We start from the raw sequence: 16034 nt of genomic DNA, 5'->3' as shown, positions 1-16034 counted from the left end.
GGCCCCCCCCCCCCCCCCCCAGCAAGATAATTTCAACCCGGCCTCCCTGGTTTCAACCTTGCCTTACATTGGTCTATTTCTTACCCCACCTATTTTTTCTTTGTATTTTAAAAATATCATTTCATATCTCTCCCAGGCAGATGTTTTTTGAGGCTCCCTGCATTTGGATGGTTCCATTTATCTAACTCAGTTAGGCATAAAGGGCTGTTGCAAGCTCATTGTCTTTCTGTATCCTTCTCTGCACCCTCTACCTATTTATCTCCAGTCCTGTGCACTACTCTATGCTGCAGGCCTTGCTAGAATAGCTTCTGACTTTTACCCACAGGCTGCAATATTCTCTTTAACTTTGGTCAGGCAGTTTTTGGTCTGCCCTCAAACTTTGGAATAAGTTCTTAGGCCATTCAGCTATTGAGTTTAATAACTACTGGATGTCAAAATCATGGCCTAAATGTTGCTCTCTGTGATTTGGAAGTTGAATCTCCTATTCTTCATAGAATGGACGGATGTTATTTTGACAGGCCAAGGAGAAGGAACTATAATTTGGCTCTCCTTGTGGTATGGGATGGGGGAGATTTCTATGGAGCTCTGCGGGCTCGTTGGAGTTGGTAGTTTCTAAACCCTAGGTGAATTAGATTTTTAGCCACAGAAGGAAAGCATTGTCAGGTAAATTGGTATAATCCTGTATCCAACTACCTGCAATGATAATGTGCATCTGGGATTATGACCTGAACATATATCCTGCTGTATCATTGCCTTATTTTTACCAGATTGGCCCGTGTCTTCCCTACCTGAAAAGCTTCATTCCAGACGTCTGCAATTTTGGGCAGTTGCTGGATGTTGCTGATTTATCTGCTGACAAACTATTGCAGTTATTTTATTAATCTTTAATTTCCAAGAGAGCTGAATAACTCTCCTGTCCCATTTAGAAGCAACTCCTGAAGGGAAGCTGGGGAACAGTTTTCTTAGCCATCTGCTAAAGAACAAGGATTAAGAATAAATCAGCCTGCCAAAAGAAATGTTAGCTCAGAAGTACAGCCCCTCTAAATTTACTCTTGGATGAGGTCTTGCCAGTGTTGGCTTGCCATCCTAGCGCTGCAGCAGAAAGGAAGATTAGAAACATTGGAGGGTCTGGAAAAGAGAAAAAGAAACAATGTTCAAGCTAGTAAATCAGGACAAAAATGATATGGTAGTAGATCCAACCTTGGAGAGGTTTTGTTGGGTTTTTTTATAGTAATGCAAACTGTTCCCTTTCCAAAGACGCATCAGGCCCCCCTGATATATCTGCTCTGGTGCCCAAACTGGATACTTTGGCATGGCCATTGGGTGCTCTGCAGTGTTAAACTCATTTTTCTGTTTTACAAGAATGAATACATGTTTTCTTTGATGTTAGCTCTTCTGGGAAAAGAAACTAAGTGGACTGAATGCCTTTGACATTGCAGAAGAGCTGGTGAAAACAATGGACCTTCCAAAGGGTTTACAAGGTAATTAGTGTATGCTTTTACTATAGTTCTGGCACTGTTATATCAATTTGATTGTGTGTTCTAGAGGGAGTGTTGCCTTAATCCACTTCCAGTCTTGTGTTTAGCACAGTGTGGACAAGTCCTAAGTTCAGAATTGATAATACTGTGGTTTAGGAAGACTAAGTCTGGTGACCATAGCCCTGAGGGTTATTGAGAGAGAGCAGGAGAAAGTGACATAGCTTAGAATGGGGTGATACAGGACTCCTAGGAAAAAGGAGAAGTGAATTAATATTATTCTAAAACAAAAGTGTTGCTATACCACTGGATGAGCAGGACCTGTTTAATTTGGGGTGCATAGAACAAGGACTCTTAGACTTTGAAATCAATCTGAAATGGCTACAGCTGTGAAATTTATGTTGTGCTGACCTTAAGTAACAGTAAATAGCTGTATCACTTACAAAACAGATGACAGAAGCCCATATTGCTCTTGGTTATTTCTAGTAAGTCTGTGAAATTGCTGACTCTTCCTATTTTAACAAATGTAGGTGTTGGACCTGGCTGCACAGATGAAACCCTTCTTTCTGCCATAGCTAGTGCCCTGCATACTAGCACTATGCCCATCACTGGACAGCTGTCTGCAGCGGTAGAGAAGAATCCTGGTGTGTGGCTAAACACCTCACAGCCTCTCTGTAAAGCTTTTATGGTGACAGATGAAGATATTAGGTATTAAATCAGAAAAGGATTTTTCCTTCTCTTGGGATGGTTCTTGGTACTGAAATGGTTAATGCCTATTTTATCAAAGCCAAGCTGGTAGGAGTATGACATGCTGGTTTTATTTTGTTGTTTTAAATCAGTGCATCAAAAGTCGGAAAAATGCTCCTTTTCCCCTGCCCTCATCCCCTTTGAAATGCCACTAGTGTTAAATTATTTTTTGGGCCGTGTTCAGCCAGTTGCTCCCTGCAGTTCTAGCTGACACTTGTCCATTATATGTAAAGACACCTCTTTTTGTATTGAATAAACAAATTTGAGGTTCAGTGTGTCCTAGTTTAAGATGCTTTTAAAAGAAACTCTAATTTCTCTTCTCCTCCTCCATTCCAAATGTGCAGGAGCAGTAACTGGCTGCTCCTGTTTCCATTTTGTACACTTGCATTCTCAGTGTCAGGAATAATATTAACTACTTCTGCGTGACACTGGTCTTATGTTCAACCAGGCATTCCTTGCTGTCAGTGGCAGTATTCCTTGCTAAATGGCAGTATTCTCCAGCAACAAAGTTAAGGTTGATCAAGTTTTGGCCTGTAAACTTTTTTCCCCTAAATTCCAGCCTCTAACTTCGACATGTCTAGCTACTAAGTAATTATGCTACTTGAAGGAAACATCTTTCTATTTCTTATCTATATGCTATTTATAGAAGAATCCTCACATTCTTAAAGGACATGAAGTCAAGCATGCACAAGTTAGAAAATGCCAGAATTAGGTTTGAATGTGAAACCTGAATTTGGTCCCCTTGTGCATATGGATTATGATGCAGTTATTAATTACCATGATTGTCCACTATATTTTTCCATGGAACACTTGCCTCATTCAATACACAAAATGGACTTATCACTTCATGAGCATCTATGCAGTATTTTTTTTTTTACCTCGATGTATGTAGCTCCACACTTTATTTATTGCATGTGTTTTTTAAGCCTTCCTCTGAATACAGAATTATCTATGGCAGGGGTGTCAAAGATCTGGCCTGCAGGCTGGATCCAGTCCTATAGCCTGGGCCACAATGCTGCCCCTAGGTCTGGGGCTTCCTCTGCAGTCAATGTATGTGGACCAGCCCCACATGCAGGGCCCTAGATGTACACCACATGAAACACAGGCCCCAGCCAGCCTGGGTCCCATGCTACACACACTGCCTGCCCACACCCTATGCAGCAGAGGGCCCAGACTGGCTGGAAAAGGTGCTGCATGCAGCATGCGTCCTGTACCAGCCCTCCAGGACTCTGGCTTGTGGCGCAGTTCCAGACTAGTCAAAGCAGGTGGTACAGGCATAAGATCCAGCCATATGAGTGGGTAGAAGAATCTGTAGGCCCAGTCTGGCCCATGGGGCCAGCCTTGAGCCATTGATCTGGCCTGATGGGCCAGACTAGTTTAATGCCGCTGCTAGACGGTGTCTATTATTAGCATTTCATAGTGTTTCATGAGCATCATTAAATTTATGCCTTGTGAGATGGAAGGGCATTGTCCCCAATTTATCAGAAACTCAGAGATATTATGAGTCACAGAAATGTTAGTCCAAAATGTGCAGTAATTTTGAGTGCCCAAATTTAAAGCACTTAGAACTTGCCTTTTCATAGAACTTGGCATTTTATAGGCTTTTACAAAGTCAAAGTACAGCTCTCATTGATTTCAGTTACAGCTGTGAGTGCTCAACACTTCCATAAGTCAGCTCCTGGATCCCAAATTTTGCCTTTATAGTTGAAGGATGTACAATTTAGTGACCATTCTGAAAAGTTTAGGTAACATGAATAGTGTCACACATGTACTCCGTGACATAGGCAGGAATAAACTAGTTCTCCAAGAGGCATTCATGTGGCTTAACCATAAGACCTTCCTTTCTCTCCTTGCAATCCCTTTCCTCTTTCCAGCTATTGAACAAATGAAGCCAGTATTCCAGCAGCAATATTTTCTACTGCGCAAGAGCCTGGATTCATGCCAAGAGCAGGTCTGTCCACCCTACACCTTGCACTGAGGCAGGCAGTGGTTTAAAAAAAAAAAAAAAAGGGAGGGGGGAGAAAGTATGTGATTATGGAAAAAAAGACTTATTCAAATGAATTATTTCTGGCATTTCCTAACTATTGTGTGCTTGACTTCGCAGCTTATTGTAATGTACTTTTGCCATAATGAGTGTGTGTGCAAATTCCTAGGGTTTTTTTAACCTTATGAACTGAAATAACCAGAAATTTCACCATATGTCATTGTTATCGGCGGTTGCATAGTTACCAGCAGGCATGGAATCTTTAGATCCATGAGACGATCTTTGTCATTTATGCTAATCAAGTAACTGTGAAAGGATGCCAACCTGTTACTGTTGTGCACTAGAAGTAGTGGAATAACCCACTTGACAGTGTGTTTAATGTATATTTGCTGACCGGGAATATATATATTACTGGTAAGACAGGAATCTTGATTTTCATGGATTTCCTAAGAGAGTGAGATGTAGTGGTGATGAACTTTCCTGTCTGTTTCCATCTGACCCCTTTACTTAAACCCAGCTCTGTGTCTTTTCTTACCTTAACTCCTCATTATATTACCATTCTTGTCTGTCCAGCCTTAATTTCCATTCCTTATTCCAGGCTCAGTATCAACTCCTCTAGACTCCCTGTTCCAGTGCAGTCGTCTTCCCCTTTACTCCCTGCATTTCCAGTTCCCTTATCCAGCCTTTTTGGGAAGGGTGGCATATAATTGTAATCAAGAAATAAATTCTTTGACTCCTGGACTCATTTTCTTTGCCCGTGGTTTGTCCTGCAGTCTTAGCGACTGTTTCCACACCTCACCTAAGTTTCTTATCCCAGTTCTAGTTTTTACCCAGGCCCATGACTTCTTCAGGTATCTCTTCCTTGTGGCATCAAGTCCATTCTTTGCCTGGTTCCCAACATGCTGGCCTCCAGTCACAGCTGGTTTTCAGAGAATTTAATTGCTAAAAGCTAAGCCTAAATTTTTCACTTAGCTAAATTTGAACAAGGTAGCAAAAGGCACATCTCTGACACACAGACCCCTTGTGCCACATTTCAAGTCTGCTTCAAAGAAAGGTGCAATAACTTTTTAAAAATGAGCAAGATGTTTTCTCCCGACTTTTATTCCTGGAAATGATTGAAACTTTTGAGTGATGCATTCTTTTCTTCCTCACCCCAGAAATATAAATACCCACAACCTGTGGCAGTCACTTAGCCCTTTAAGAAGAAATTTACTAAGTTAAGTTTTTGGTAAAAATTAAGAGCCTGTTTTCACTTGTTTTTAATGGGAAGTGTAAGACAACTTTAAGCGTACCGGTTCCATTGGTACCATGATGTTGGGATATTTATTTAAAAAAAAAAAAAAGGAAAGGAACATTTTGGGACTTCCTTTTAAGCTCTTTCTTCCATCAACTCTCATCCCATATTTAAGGAAAGGGAGGTTAAATCCCTCAAACTTACTATCTGCTAGAAGTAATGCAAGAGGGTTTTTTTATTTATTTCTGGCAGGAAGCAGGAGGAGTTGGTGCAGCAGGTGCGGAAGAGGCTGGAAGAAGCGCTGATGGCTGACATGCTTGCCCATGTGGAGGAAATAGCAAGAGATGGGGAAGCACCCTTAGAGAAGGAAGGGGGAGATGAAGAGGGAGAGGAAGAAGAGGAAGAGGAGGAACAGGATCATGACCAAGAGATGGAGAATGTATAGTCCAGGTAATATGGTAATTCTGCTCTGTTACCTCCCTTCTCACCTTATAATCTGCACTAAATAATGCAGCAATAATTGAAACTAATGCTATTCTCATGCAACTTAAAGCTGAGTGGCTTCATCAACGTGGGTTTAGCATACATCTTGGAACCATTAATCCATTTTAAATTTTTCAAGGATTCAGTTGTTAAAGGTAGGTGACTTGAAGTTTATCTAATTTGAAATTAATTTGGGGGTGTTTTGTTCTAGATTGACAAGTGTCTGTCCCAAAAACACCGTTGGACCTGAAATGATACTTCTTTGTGGAGTCTTACCATAGAGTAGTGATTCTCATCTTGGGGGGCTGCAGCACCCTGGTGTCCCGTGAGATCCTTTCAAAAGTGCTGTGGCATGCCATGTGTTCTTAGCACTGATAATTGTGCAAGCATGATTCACAAGATAAACCCAGAAATTTCAGATAGGAATTCATAGTGTTGAAAACATTCTGACCTGTTATGGCCTTTCTGAGTTCTTTGCAACGGAAGAATTGCTCTATTATTTTTTGATAATCAAAAAAAACAAGTGAAAATGACGAGCTGGCATTTTCTGAGGAGTGCTGAGAGTCTGAAAAGGTTGAGAACCACTGGCATAGAGGTTAAGCAATGTGTTCAGACCAGGAATTGAAATACTTTGGTTGAGACGATATGTGCCAAGAGCTTGTTTTGTTGCTTTATGTTTTATAACTGTTCTTTGATCAAGGAATATTTTCTTCAAAGGTGCTAAATGCACTTAATATGTTAGTGCCTTTTTAAGAAACACTGAAAGTTTGTAGAAAATCTTTGGAAAATGCACCCTTTAAATAACATCTTGGATTTTTAAAAATATTTTTTCCTGTTTTCCACTGTGAAAGTATTTAGGCCGCTTCCAGGAGGGTACAGTTATTGGGCTTGAGGGGTGGCCTCAGTAGATGTGTTTACTATCTTTCCTTGGGAATTTAGTTAGTTTTCGTCTCACTTCAGTTGACTTTTGCTTTACCAGTAAAGACTCTTTTGTAGGACTTGGAGAGTCTGTGCCTGAGGCTTACTCTGAACAGTGTCCAAGAGCTTGGAAGTGTAATCTATCCATCAAAAAGTGAGCAACTGAATATACAAGGTGGTCTCAGGCATTTTCAGTGAACTGAAAAAAAGAAACAGCCTTTTAAAATCTTTCAGTTAGTGCAATCTTAGGTACTGCCTGTATTAGTAGTAGGATCAACACTTTGACAGGAGTGTGCTTTCTAAGTTCACTGTTCCTTTTAAAGTTGCCTTCCATAAAGAATGTATTGTCCCCTTTTAATGTACGTGACTTCTACTGGTGCTGATTACAAGGGAACATGTTAAAAGTAAAAGTAGACCTTATAAGGCTGTTGCCTTATAAACTGACTCAGAATTCAAAGTAGAAACAGAGTTTTTAGTTTCTATGATCCATGTAGGATCAAGCTAAGATACTTCAGTTAGTGTAATATGAAATGCAGTACATGGGCATAAGGAGCTGTTTTGTGGTGGGGAAAAACAATGTTTCTGTTCCCTTGCTCTGCTTTGATGCAGTCCTGGTCAGGAGTCATATGTACTGTCAATTAAATTCATGCAGTGAGACAAAGCAGAGGGCAGTCACTGCTCATTTTAAATTATATCCCAAGAAGAACAGTTCTGTCACTGGCATGGGATGGCCAATATCCCTGGTGCTTCATTGAAAAATTGCAGTTTTGTGAGTCTGTAAGCCAAGGAATAAAATCTTTGAGGAGGAAAGAGTCCCTAAGATGGAACAGGAGAAAGAAGAAATCTGCCTTTGAGAGAGAGAGAGAGGCCCATGTATGATCAGGAATGACTTTTGTTTTCCTCCCCTCCACACAGGGAGTTGATCGTTCTCATAGGATTTGCTTGGAAAGACTCTGCTTTTATATTTGGGTTGCTTTCTCTTCTGCCATTTTCACTCTATTAGCTTTCTTATAATTTCTGATGCTGAAGCAACAGCAAGGTAACAGGCTACAGTGGAGAAAAGGGGCCAAGGAGGCAGAGTGTTGAATATCTAGACAAGACACCACACTCATCTTCAAAGAGACCATTTGCTGTAAAAATGTAAAGGTTTCTTATGACTTCACTGAATCTTCTCTCTCTCCCCCTCTTCTAGGGAGTACCGTCTCAGAATTCCCAGTATAAACCCTATCAGCAGGGTCAGCACAACTATTTACAAAGCCAAGAGTGTCTGCAGAGTAAATTGCACCAACCATCCAACAGTACCTGTGAGCATGTTTGATGTCCACTTCAGGAAAGGTGTTGAGAATCTGAAGACTCATTAATTGCTGAGCAGTTTTGAAGATGGAACTTGACTAAAATCTGCTTCCTTCTCTTTCTAAAATTGTAGGGCAGTTGGGGATACAAAAGTGGGAGGGGGAAAGGGATATAAAAATGGTGCAAAGTTTAATACTAGAAACCAAATTCCTTATTTTATTCATCAGTCAGTGATAAGATGTGGTCAGTTTTTGGTTTTTTTTCCCCAGGCCCTTCTAAGTATATTTAGTGGTGAACCTGAAAAACGGTTTTCTCTCTGACACAGATGAGAGATCCTCATTCACTCCTTGGCTACTCTGCTGTAGGCTACCAGTTTGTACCAGACTGTAGGAGGTCACTTTATGTTGTGGATTGTCATTCCATACGTGAATTCAGGTGACTGAATTTTATTTGCCTCACAAGACCACATTGGACTTGAAGCGTAGTCTCAGAGATGAAAAGCCTCTGCTGCTTCTATTTGACACTATGATGAGTTGGGGAAGGTACAGTTGGGATCAGTCTTGCATCAGTGACAACATGTTTTCATAGCTAATTCCTGTACCACATAAAATGCACTAGCTGCCAGTGCTTGGTATGGAAACTTGTGTGTGTTCAAACATACAGCCCATTAGGTTTTCCAAAGGTGTATATATCAGCATGTGGTATAAGGAGTGTTCAGCTTTGATGTAAGTCTGGTTAGAAAGATCTCTACAGCTAAAAAGGAGAGTACAGCATAACGACTCATTTCTGGTTAACTATGAGGGAAAAAATCCTCCTTCCTCTTCTGGTGCCATGTACCCCAACCTCTGTTACGTGAGTGTGGAGGAAAGAGACTCATTCCCATAGGTTTGTCTACACATCTCTTTTCAAGTGTAGTAATGTTCTGACCTCTTTTAAAACAAGAAAAGAAAAAAAAAAAAGATTTTTCTATATCTCAAAATGAATCTAATGCTTTTTATTAAGTGTTGAATCTTTCTTATTTGCATGTGCAGTGGAGTGACCAGCAATCTGTGTCCAAAACTAAATGACATGGAACCTGCCTTAATGTGTTTATAAGTATTTGGCTTCACCATGGGTACCTTGAATGATTCCCCAGTCTCTTCTAGTACATCTTTGAGCAAATAGCAGGGGAAATTTAGCCGTGGATGAAAATAATTCATCCAGGAAGAGGTAGTGAAGTGAACCTTTATAGCTTGAAGAAAATATCCACTAGGTTGCAAATTCTTTAGTCTTAGAATATCCATGCATAATTCATATCTGAAAGCATCAGCTGAGAGTACAATATAAAATGGTGGATTAAAATATTGTACCATCATCCAATTGTGTGAGTTATTGGTATCCCAAAACTTGGGAAAGATGTAGCTCCCAGAGCCTTTGTCATATAGGAACGATTAGCAATAACCATGAGGCCCCAGGGGGCATTTTCTGGAAAGTAATGACCTCCTTTGGGAATAGTTTGCTGTACTAGCTTAAGTAGGTTTAAGTTCCTTGAGAAGTGTCCCATGCCAAAGGGAATAATGCTGTATTAACCCTTTCTTTAAACAGTTCCTCGGTATTGTTGCTCATTCAGAGTACTCCAAGATGACTGAATCTGTACTGTGCTGCTGCTGTCCCAGACATTGGTTTGGGGTATCTTGTCTGGTGCAGTTGCTAGCTAGAATTATTTTCCTTTTTTTGAACAGTCTGTTACGGTTATTCTGTAAGTTTGTTCTCCTGTAACTCATTGTCTTCAATTAAATGTTTCTCACAGAAAGCAGAGCTTTTTCTAGTTTGTATCAAGTCCATTTGGAGTCTCTGTGCTATGCCAGCGTAAGCTGTTCAGACTAGGATGCATTTGAAATGATGCATGTCTCATGTTTAGGACTTGGGGGGAGGGAAATGCCAAGTGAACCATGTGCTAGGTTGGCACTTGTTGCAGAGGGCTTCTGTGACTTCACGGTGGACGAGATATTGGCAGAGTTTTAAAGATTGACTTGGTATCTTCAGTTTATAGGGCATGTCACTGATATATGACTTCCCTCCTAGTTTTTGCCTTTCCTAATCCATCCTAGATTTTTTGTGCCCTTGGCGCTCCTGCTCTGTCCCGTGGGAGGACATGGAGTGGGCATGCTAACAAGAAGGTGCATTGACAGTATTTCTTGTTTCCCCCTGAAGCTCTGGTATCATCCAGTGATCTTTTAATGCATATTTGTAACATGAATCTAAATATTTTTCATAAAGTCATGTAACTTGAGGGCTGGGAGGAGACCAACAAAGCTGTGTTAACACCCTAGTGTTGAAAATAAAGTTAAACAGCTGAGAGGACTAGTCTCCTTTCTCTCTTTTTCCTCTATGTCTTCTCCCATTAGTTCTGTTTTTTCCTTCAGCCCTTTAAAAGGGTTGTATTAAAGTTTTTAGTTGGTATTGATAAATCCTTGTTAAAAGCACCAAAAAGGATCAATATCCCCTTCTACCTACTCAACACCCTCCCCACCTCTCAGCAAACTTACACAGATTCATAGATGCTAGGATCAGAAGGGACCTCAACAGATCATCAAGTCTGACCCCCTGCCCTGGGCAGGAAAGAGCGTTGGGGTCAGACAACCCCCAGGGTAGGGGAGAGCAGCACCTCCCTTGGGAGCCCGTTCCAGATTCTCATAGGGCCTTGCCTGCAAGCCTCTGACCATACGAGTGGCCTCCTCTGAACCCTCTCAAGATTCTCCATATCCCTCTTGAAGCACGGCACTGAAAACTGGACGCAGTGCTCCAACTGCGGGCTGACCAGTGCCACGTAGAGGGGAAGCATCACCTCCCTGGACATGTTTGTCATGCATCTGCTAATGCATGATAAAGTGTGGTTAGCCTTGTTGATCACTTCATCACATTGACGACTCGTGTTCATCTTGGAGTCATAATCCCTTTCTGCTGCTGTGCTGCTGAGAAGGTCATCCCCCAGCCTGTAAGTGTGTCGGTGGTTCTTTTTGCCCAGGTGCAGCACTTTGCACTTGTCTTTGTTGAACTGCATCCTATTTCATTCTGCCCATTTTTCCAACCTGTCCAGATCCACCTGGATCCATTCCCTACCCTCTGGTGTGTTAACTTTGCCCCATAGTTTGGTATCATCTGCAAACTTGCACATAATTCTACGTGTTTTCCAAGAGAGGTATATAAAACTTCTTTACAGTCGGCCTGCTTTGCTTTTATACCATGTTCATGCAGTGATATTTGGATTAGCTTGCTTCATCACTGCTAATCCCCATGGAAGTGATTGATATGCACACAGCAGTTTGCCATTACTGGATAAATCCCTGGGATGCAGAAAACACCTGTTACTTAAAGAATGTCTTATTAATCAACAGGATTGGTAAAGAAGATACATGGGGAAAGCAAATGACAGCTGGATGAATTCATGGCAAAGCTTATTAACCTTTGCTAAGGGCTGATACTGTATTTCCCTTGCATGTTAATGTACACCACCACTAACAAGAACATGCTGTGGTCTGGGGCAAGTTCAGTCACTTTAGGGGAGAAACCTTGAGTGCTAGTGCATGCCTTACTAATCTGACAAATTAACTAATGACTGCTGTTCCCTGAGCACCAAGAACTTTCCCCCTTTAGAAACTACAAGGTCAAATGATCTTGGGCCTGTTCTACATATTTTGTACTGCTATAACTATTTATTTCTTTTAATCAGGAGATGCCTTTTTAACAGAAATAATGATACTGGTACAAACCCTAATGTGGGCATAGCATAGTTTGTTCCCCTTTAATAATATGGTATATGTATTGTTATATTGTGGATGCATCCAAACGGGCTGGGTTTACTGCTTTAATTACTGTTTTAGTTAAGGTGATAAAAGTTCTGTGAGTTGACGGGCTAAAATTCCCACTTCCTATATAACTTAACGTCGCTTGACTTCGTGCACATGATATCATTGCAGTCATAACTGCATGGTAGTTTAGATTCCTGTGCTAAGAAAATTGTACCAGTTATATGGTTTCTTGCTATACTGCCTTCAGCTATGTAATCACTGGGCATTTATACACATTTTCGTCCCACAATGCAACGGAGATGCACTGCTTTGGAGCAGCTGACGCAAGCTGCACTGCGCCATGTGCAGTTGTATAAGCGGCGAAATGTGCATCAGCACGTAGAAAATGGCAGTTGTGTGCTTTTGAACTAAAGCACTTCCGATGTGTTTTGGATCAAAAGCGTGTCGCCACCATTTTCTCAGCACTGACGTGCATTTTGCTGGTTATACAATTGCACATGCTGCAGTGCCAGGCGGTTTTCAACACGCCTGCTGCTGTGGCGTGTGCATATATTCAAATGCCCATTACTTTTACAACTAAATTCTCAACATACAGAGCATCAGAAAAAAGTGGTGGTGAGCTGTTATAAATATGGTAAAAATATGAATAATCATAATCAAATCCAACCTGTATTTTTTTACATAGCTGTCATCTGTTTAAATTCATGTTGTGACACAGCTACTGACATAAAGGTTTGTCAGCTGCTTGTACAGTAGAAGGCCAATGTGTGAGTGGTGCTGAGTTTCTGCTGTCAAACCATTTAAAAAATAGCAAATGGCAGACTTCTAATCCTGGAGGGCCCTGATTTGGAGGAGGAAGAAAAGAGGATGACTTGGTGTTGGAGCGTATTAGCTTTGCATGATCCTTCAGCACGTTGTACGTGTAAAGGACTTAAAATTCTTGGTTTCATAGTTGTTAGGGTTGGAAGGGACCTCAATAAATCATCGAGTCCGACCCCCTGCCCTGGGGGATTCAGTTCTGCTGTGGAAAATAACCAAACATGCTTCCTTACTACTCAGTGGTTCTAGTTTTATCCTGCACATTCAGTCTCCCTGCTGACTTTAGGATTTTTCGTGCCGCTTTCTACTCCTCTTTGCCTTACAAAGCCAACAGAATCATAGACATTTGGATTTCATCCTCCCTTTTGCATAACTAAAGAGGTGGTGGAATTTCCATCCTTGGTATTTTGAAGCAGGTTAGTTAGACAAAAACGTGTATAGAATTGTTAGACAAAAATTATCCTATCTTGAGCAGGAGTTTGGGCTAAATGACCTCTTGAGCTTCCCTCACAGTCCTATTTTTCTGTGGTTATCAACAAAATTTATTTTACTGAGTTCCAATCAGTTAAACTTATGCGCAGTCAGGGCTGGATTTGGCCTACAGACCTTAAGTAGGTGGAGAAGAAGTTAACTCAAATTGCAAGTTAAGCTTGTCCATTGATCCAGGAGATGGGAATATTTTCCCTATAAATTGAGCATATTTGATAATGGTATGCAGGCATGATATGGCATGATTGGGCTCTTCTTGGAGGGTACTTTCAGAACTGCACTCAGAGCCTTTTATTGTATGGTTACAAACTGGGTAGTGCCAATATGTTCTGACTTGAATTTTGTTGTCAGAGGCAGGCGGATAAGTTTTGAATAAGAAGACAGTATGTTTATTTTAACAGAAATAAAATAGCTGTATTTTGCAAACTAAGGGGGTTTTGGGGGGGGGGGGGGCAAAGTCTTGTTCAAGTTATCTCATTCCTAAATAAGACTTGTGTATCAGTGTTGATTTTTATCAGCTACTGCTCTGAGATAATTTTGCTTCTGTAAAACCCTGAAAGATTGACCTTCGTGCCCCTTCCTCTGAAGTTAAAGAAACTGAATGGAGAGGTAAGCGAAGACAAACAAAACCAATGTGTAATTTGGAAGTGCCTCTACAAAAACTAATCTTGTATAAGCTGACTTCAGCAACCTGATGGGGTGTGCAGGGCTGAGGCAGCAAACTATGTTCAGTTACTTAGTTAAAATTTTCCCTGGGTTAACTAGCTAATCATAAAGCTCTGCTAATGGAGCATAAATGCGCTACCCAATGCTGCTTCCAAATATTGGCAAAAGCTGCAAAAATAAAAAAAGATCTGGGGTCTGTATGTGTCTCATGTAGTGCTACATTGTTACCTGGCTTGGAACTGTTCTGGTTTTGCATAAGGATGATTCTCATAAAGCCAATGCCTGTGCATCCACTTTCCAGACCTCCCCCTCAACCAATGTAGAAAATTAAGCAGTAGGAAAATCCTGGCTACTTTTATAGTGATAAAGAGTGAAAAGCTGGAAAAAGGACAGTGAGCAGCATGTACCTCCTTTTTTTCTGGCCAGTTATGCAGATCAACTAATTTAATCTTCCTAGCTATGTATTTTGGACAGAAGTCTTCATCCAATGGATCAGTCTTACAGTCATAACAGAACAGTCCAAGGTTGCTGGATGGAAAGGAGCCCAAATCGCTATTTGGACAGGGTCGTTTTTTGTGGGTGCCCTTAATCAGAATCCATATTGCTGATCGTGAAATGCTAGTCTGTGGTCCTTGTTTGGACACGGGTGCATAAGACTTGTCCGTGGGAAGGCAGAAATAGAAAGCATCCCAGGCACTAGAGAGATTGTAACTTGTTGCATAAGGAAATTGTACCAGTTATGTTCTCTGGCCAGCACGACTGCTTGCTGCCATGCAGAAGGCTAGCTGATTAGTACAACTAGGTACCTTTCGAATGGAGGAAGGAAAGTGGAAGGAAAGTACCGGGAGAGGCACGGCTAACATTTTGAACTCCAAACAGAGGAACTAGGGATGGGAAAGGAGCCCTAAAATCATCATGCAAGTGATTCTCCCACGGTGATAAAATTTAAACAAAGATAACAAAAACCCCCATTCTGTACATGCAAATTAAATGAATAATATGTAGCAAATTAGAGCCTTTCATGTTCATTTGCTTTTAATTAACCTTCAGAACCACAAGATTGATGCTTCTCAAACAGTAAGCAAAAAATGCTAATCTGGCCTTGTTTTATCTGAACATTTGGTACAGGTGTGTGCTTTAGGAGTTTGTTATACAATTCCAATAAAATTTGGGTGGTGAGTGTGGTCATCATGAAACCTGAAGGATATAAATAAAACTGTTTTTTAGTTTGAATAGTCTTATTCCATACACTGTTCATTTTAGGTTTGCAGCACAATTAGCTGCCACACAGCTCTTGAAGTGATGACAGGGAAGCTAGATTCATTATTTTGATGCACAGATTTTTTTTTTTTTCCAGGTTCCCCTTTATTTAAGTGCTGTTGTGGTATCATGACCTGGCAAGAAGACCAAACAGGTGACGCTAGATATTATCAGAAGAAGGGAGTTAGTCCGCTTTGGAACAGTGTGAATACATCATATGTAAGCCAGCAGTATAAAACAATTAATTTTGCATCATATGAGGTTGTCAGACTGCGGTAGGTCATACAGCCCAATACAGTTCTCCTACTAACCTTTCATTGATACTATTGGTATTTTCCCCTTGATTACTTTCCACAAGTTGTCCGCTCAGTTGGTGATTTCCAAAATGATTAGTTCAGTCATTTTTTTCAGGTTATAAATCCACCCTTACTCTGCGCATAACTGTCCCTCCTTGTAATTATTCAGCTCTTGATGAACTAGAGGGCAAGGATTCCAGCTTTATACCTTTTCCCTCCAAACCCCAGCATCTCTTATATGTTTTGATCCATAGTAATAGCAGCTGGATGTGTGTTTCTATCCTTAATCGTCAGGGTGACGTGTGAAGAACAAGATAATGGCTTTACGAGTGCTTGTGGTGCTCGGGCCAGGTGCCAGATGACTGGAAGATGGCTAACGTGGTCCCCATCTTCAAAAAAGGGAAGAGAGAGGACCCAGGCAACTATAGGCCTGTCAGTCTTACCTCAATCCTAGGGAAACTCTTTGAGAAGATCCTCAAGGAGCACATCTGTGATGGGCCGGCTTCAGGGATGATGTTCAAGGGCAACCAGCACGGTTTCATTGGGGCAGGTCATGTCAGACCAACCTGATTGCCTTTT

At 41.1% G+C, this 16034-nt stretch overlaps 1 protein-coding gene and 1 long non-coding RNA gene across 4 annotated transcripts in view; one reads left to right on the top strand and one right to left on the bottom strand.

The window, feature by feature from the left end:
- Positions 1–9931, top strand: part of MBD3 (methyl-CpG binding domain protein 3) — a 26240-nt gene extending 16309 nt beyond the window's left edge. For both annotated transcript variants that reach the window (XM_019513285.1, XM_019513284.1), the window contains exons 6-9: positions 1391–1481; positions 2006–2183; positions 5693–5890; positions 8034–9931. In XM_019513285.1, the coding sequence (XP_019368830.1) occupies positions 1391–1481; positions 2006–2183; positions 5693–5885 (462 nt within the window). In that variant the 3' untranslated portion in view covers positions 5886–5890; positions 8034–9931. The remainder of the gene's footprint in view (positions 1–1390; positions 1482–2005; positions 2184–5692; positions 5891–8033) is intronic.
- Positions 9932–14447: 4516 nt separating this feature from the next.
- The window catches only part of LOC109294805, an 11637-nt gene continuing 10050 nt past the window's right edge, over positions 14448–16034 (bottom strand). For both annotated transcript variants that reach the window (XR_002096624.1, XR_002096625.1), the window contains exon 3: positions 14448–15635. This is a non-coding gene — a long non-coding RNA (uncharacterized LOC109294805). The remainder of the gene's footprint in view (positions 15636–16034) is intronic.

Source organism: Gavialis gangeticus, unplaced genomic scaffold (assembly GCF_001723915.1).
Source record: "Gavialis gangeticus isolate Ggan-Ray unplaced genomic scaffold, GavGan_comp1, whole genome shotgun sequence".
Taxonomy (NCBI): Eukaryota; Metazoa; Chordata; order Crocodylia; family Gavialidae; genus Gavialis; species Gavialis gangeticus.
This window is presented reverse-complemented; position numbering and strand designations above follow the sequence as displayed.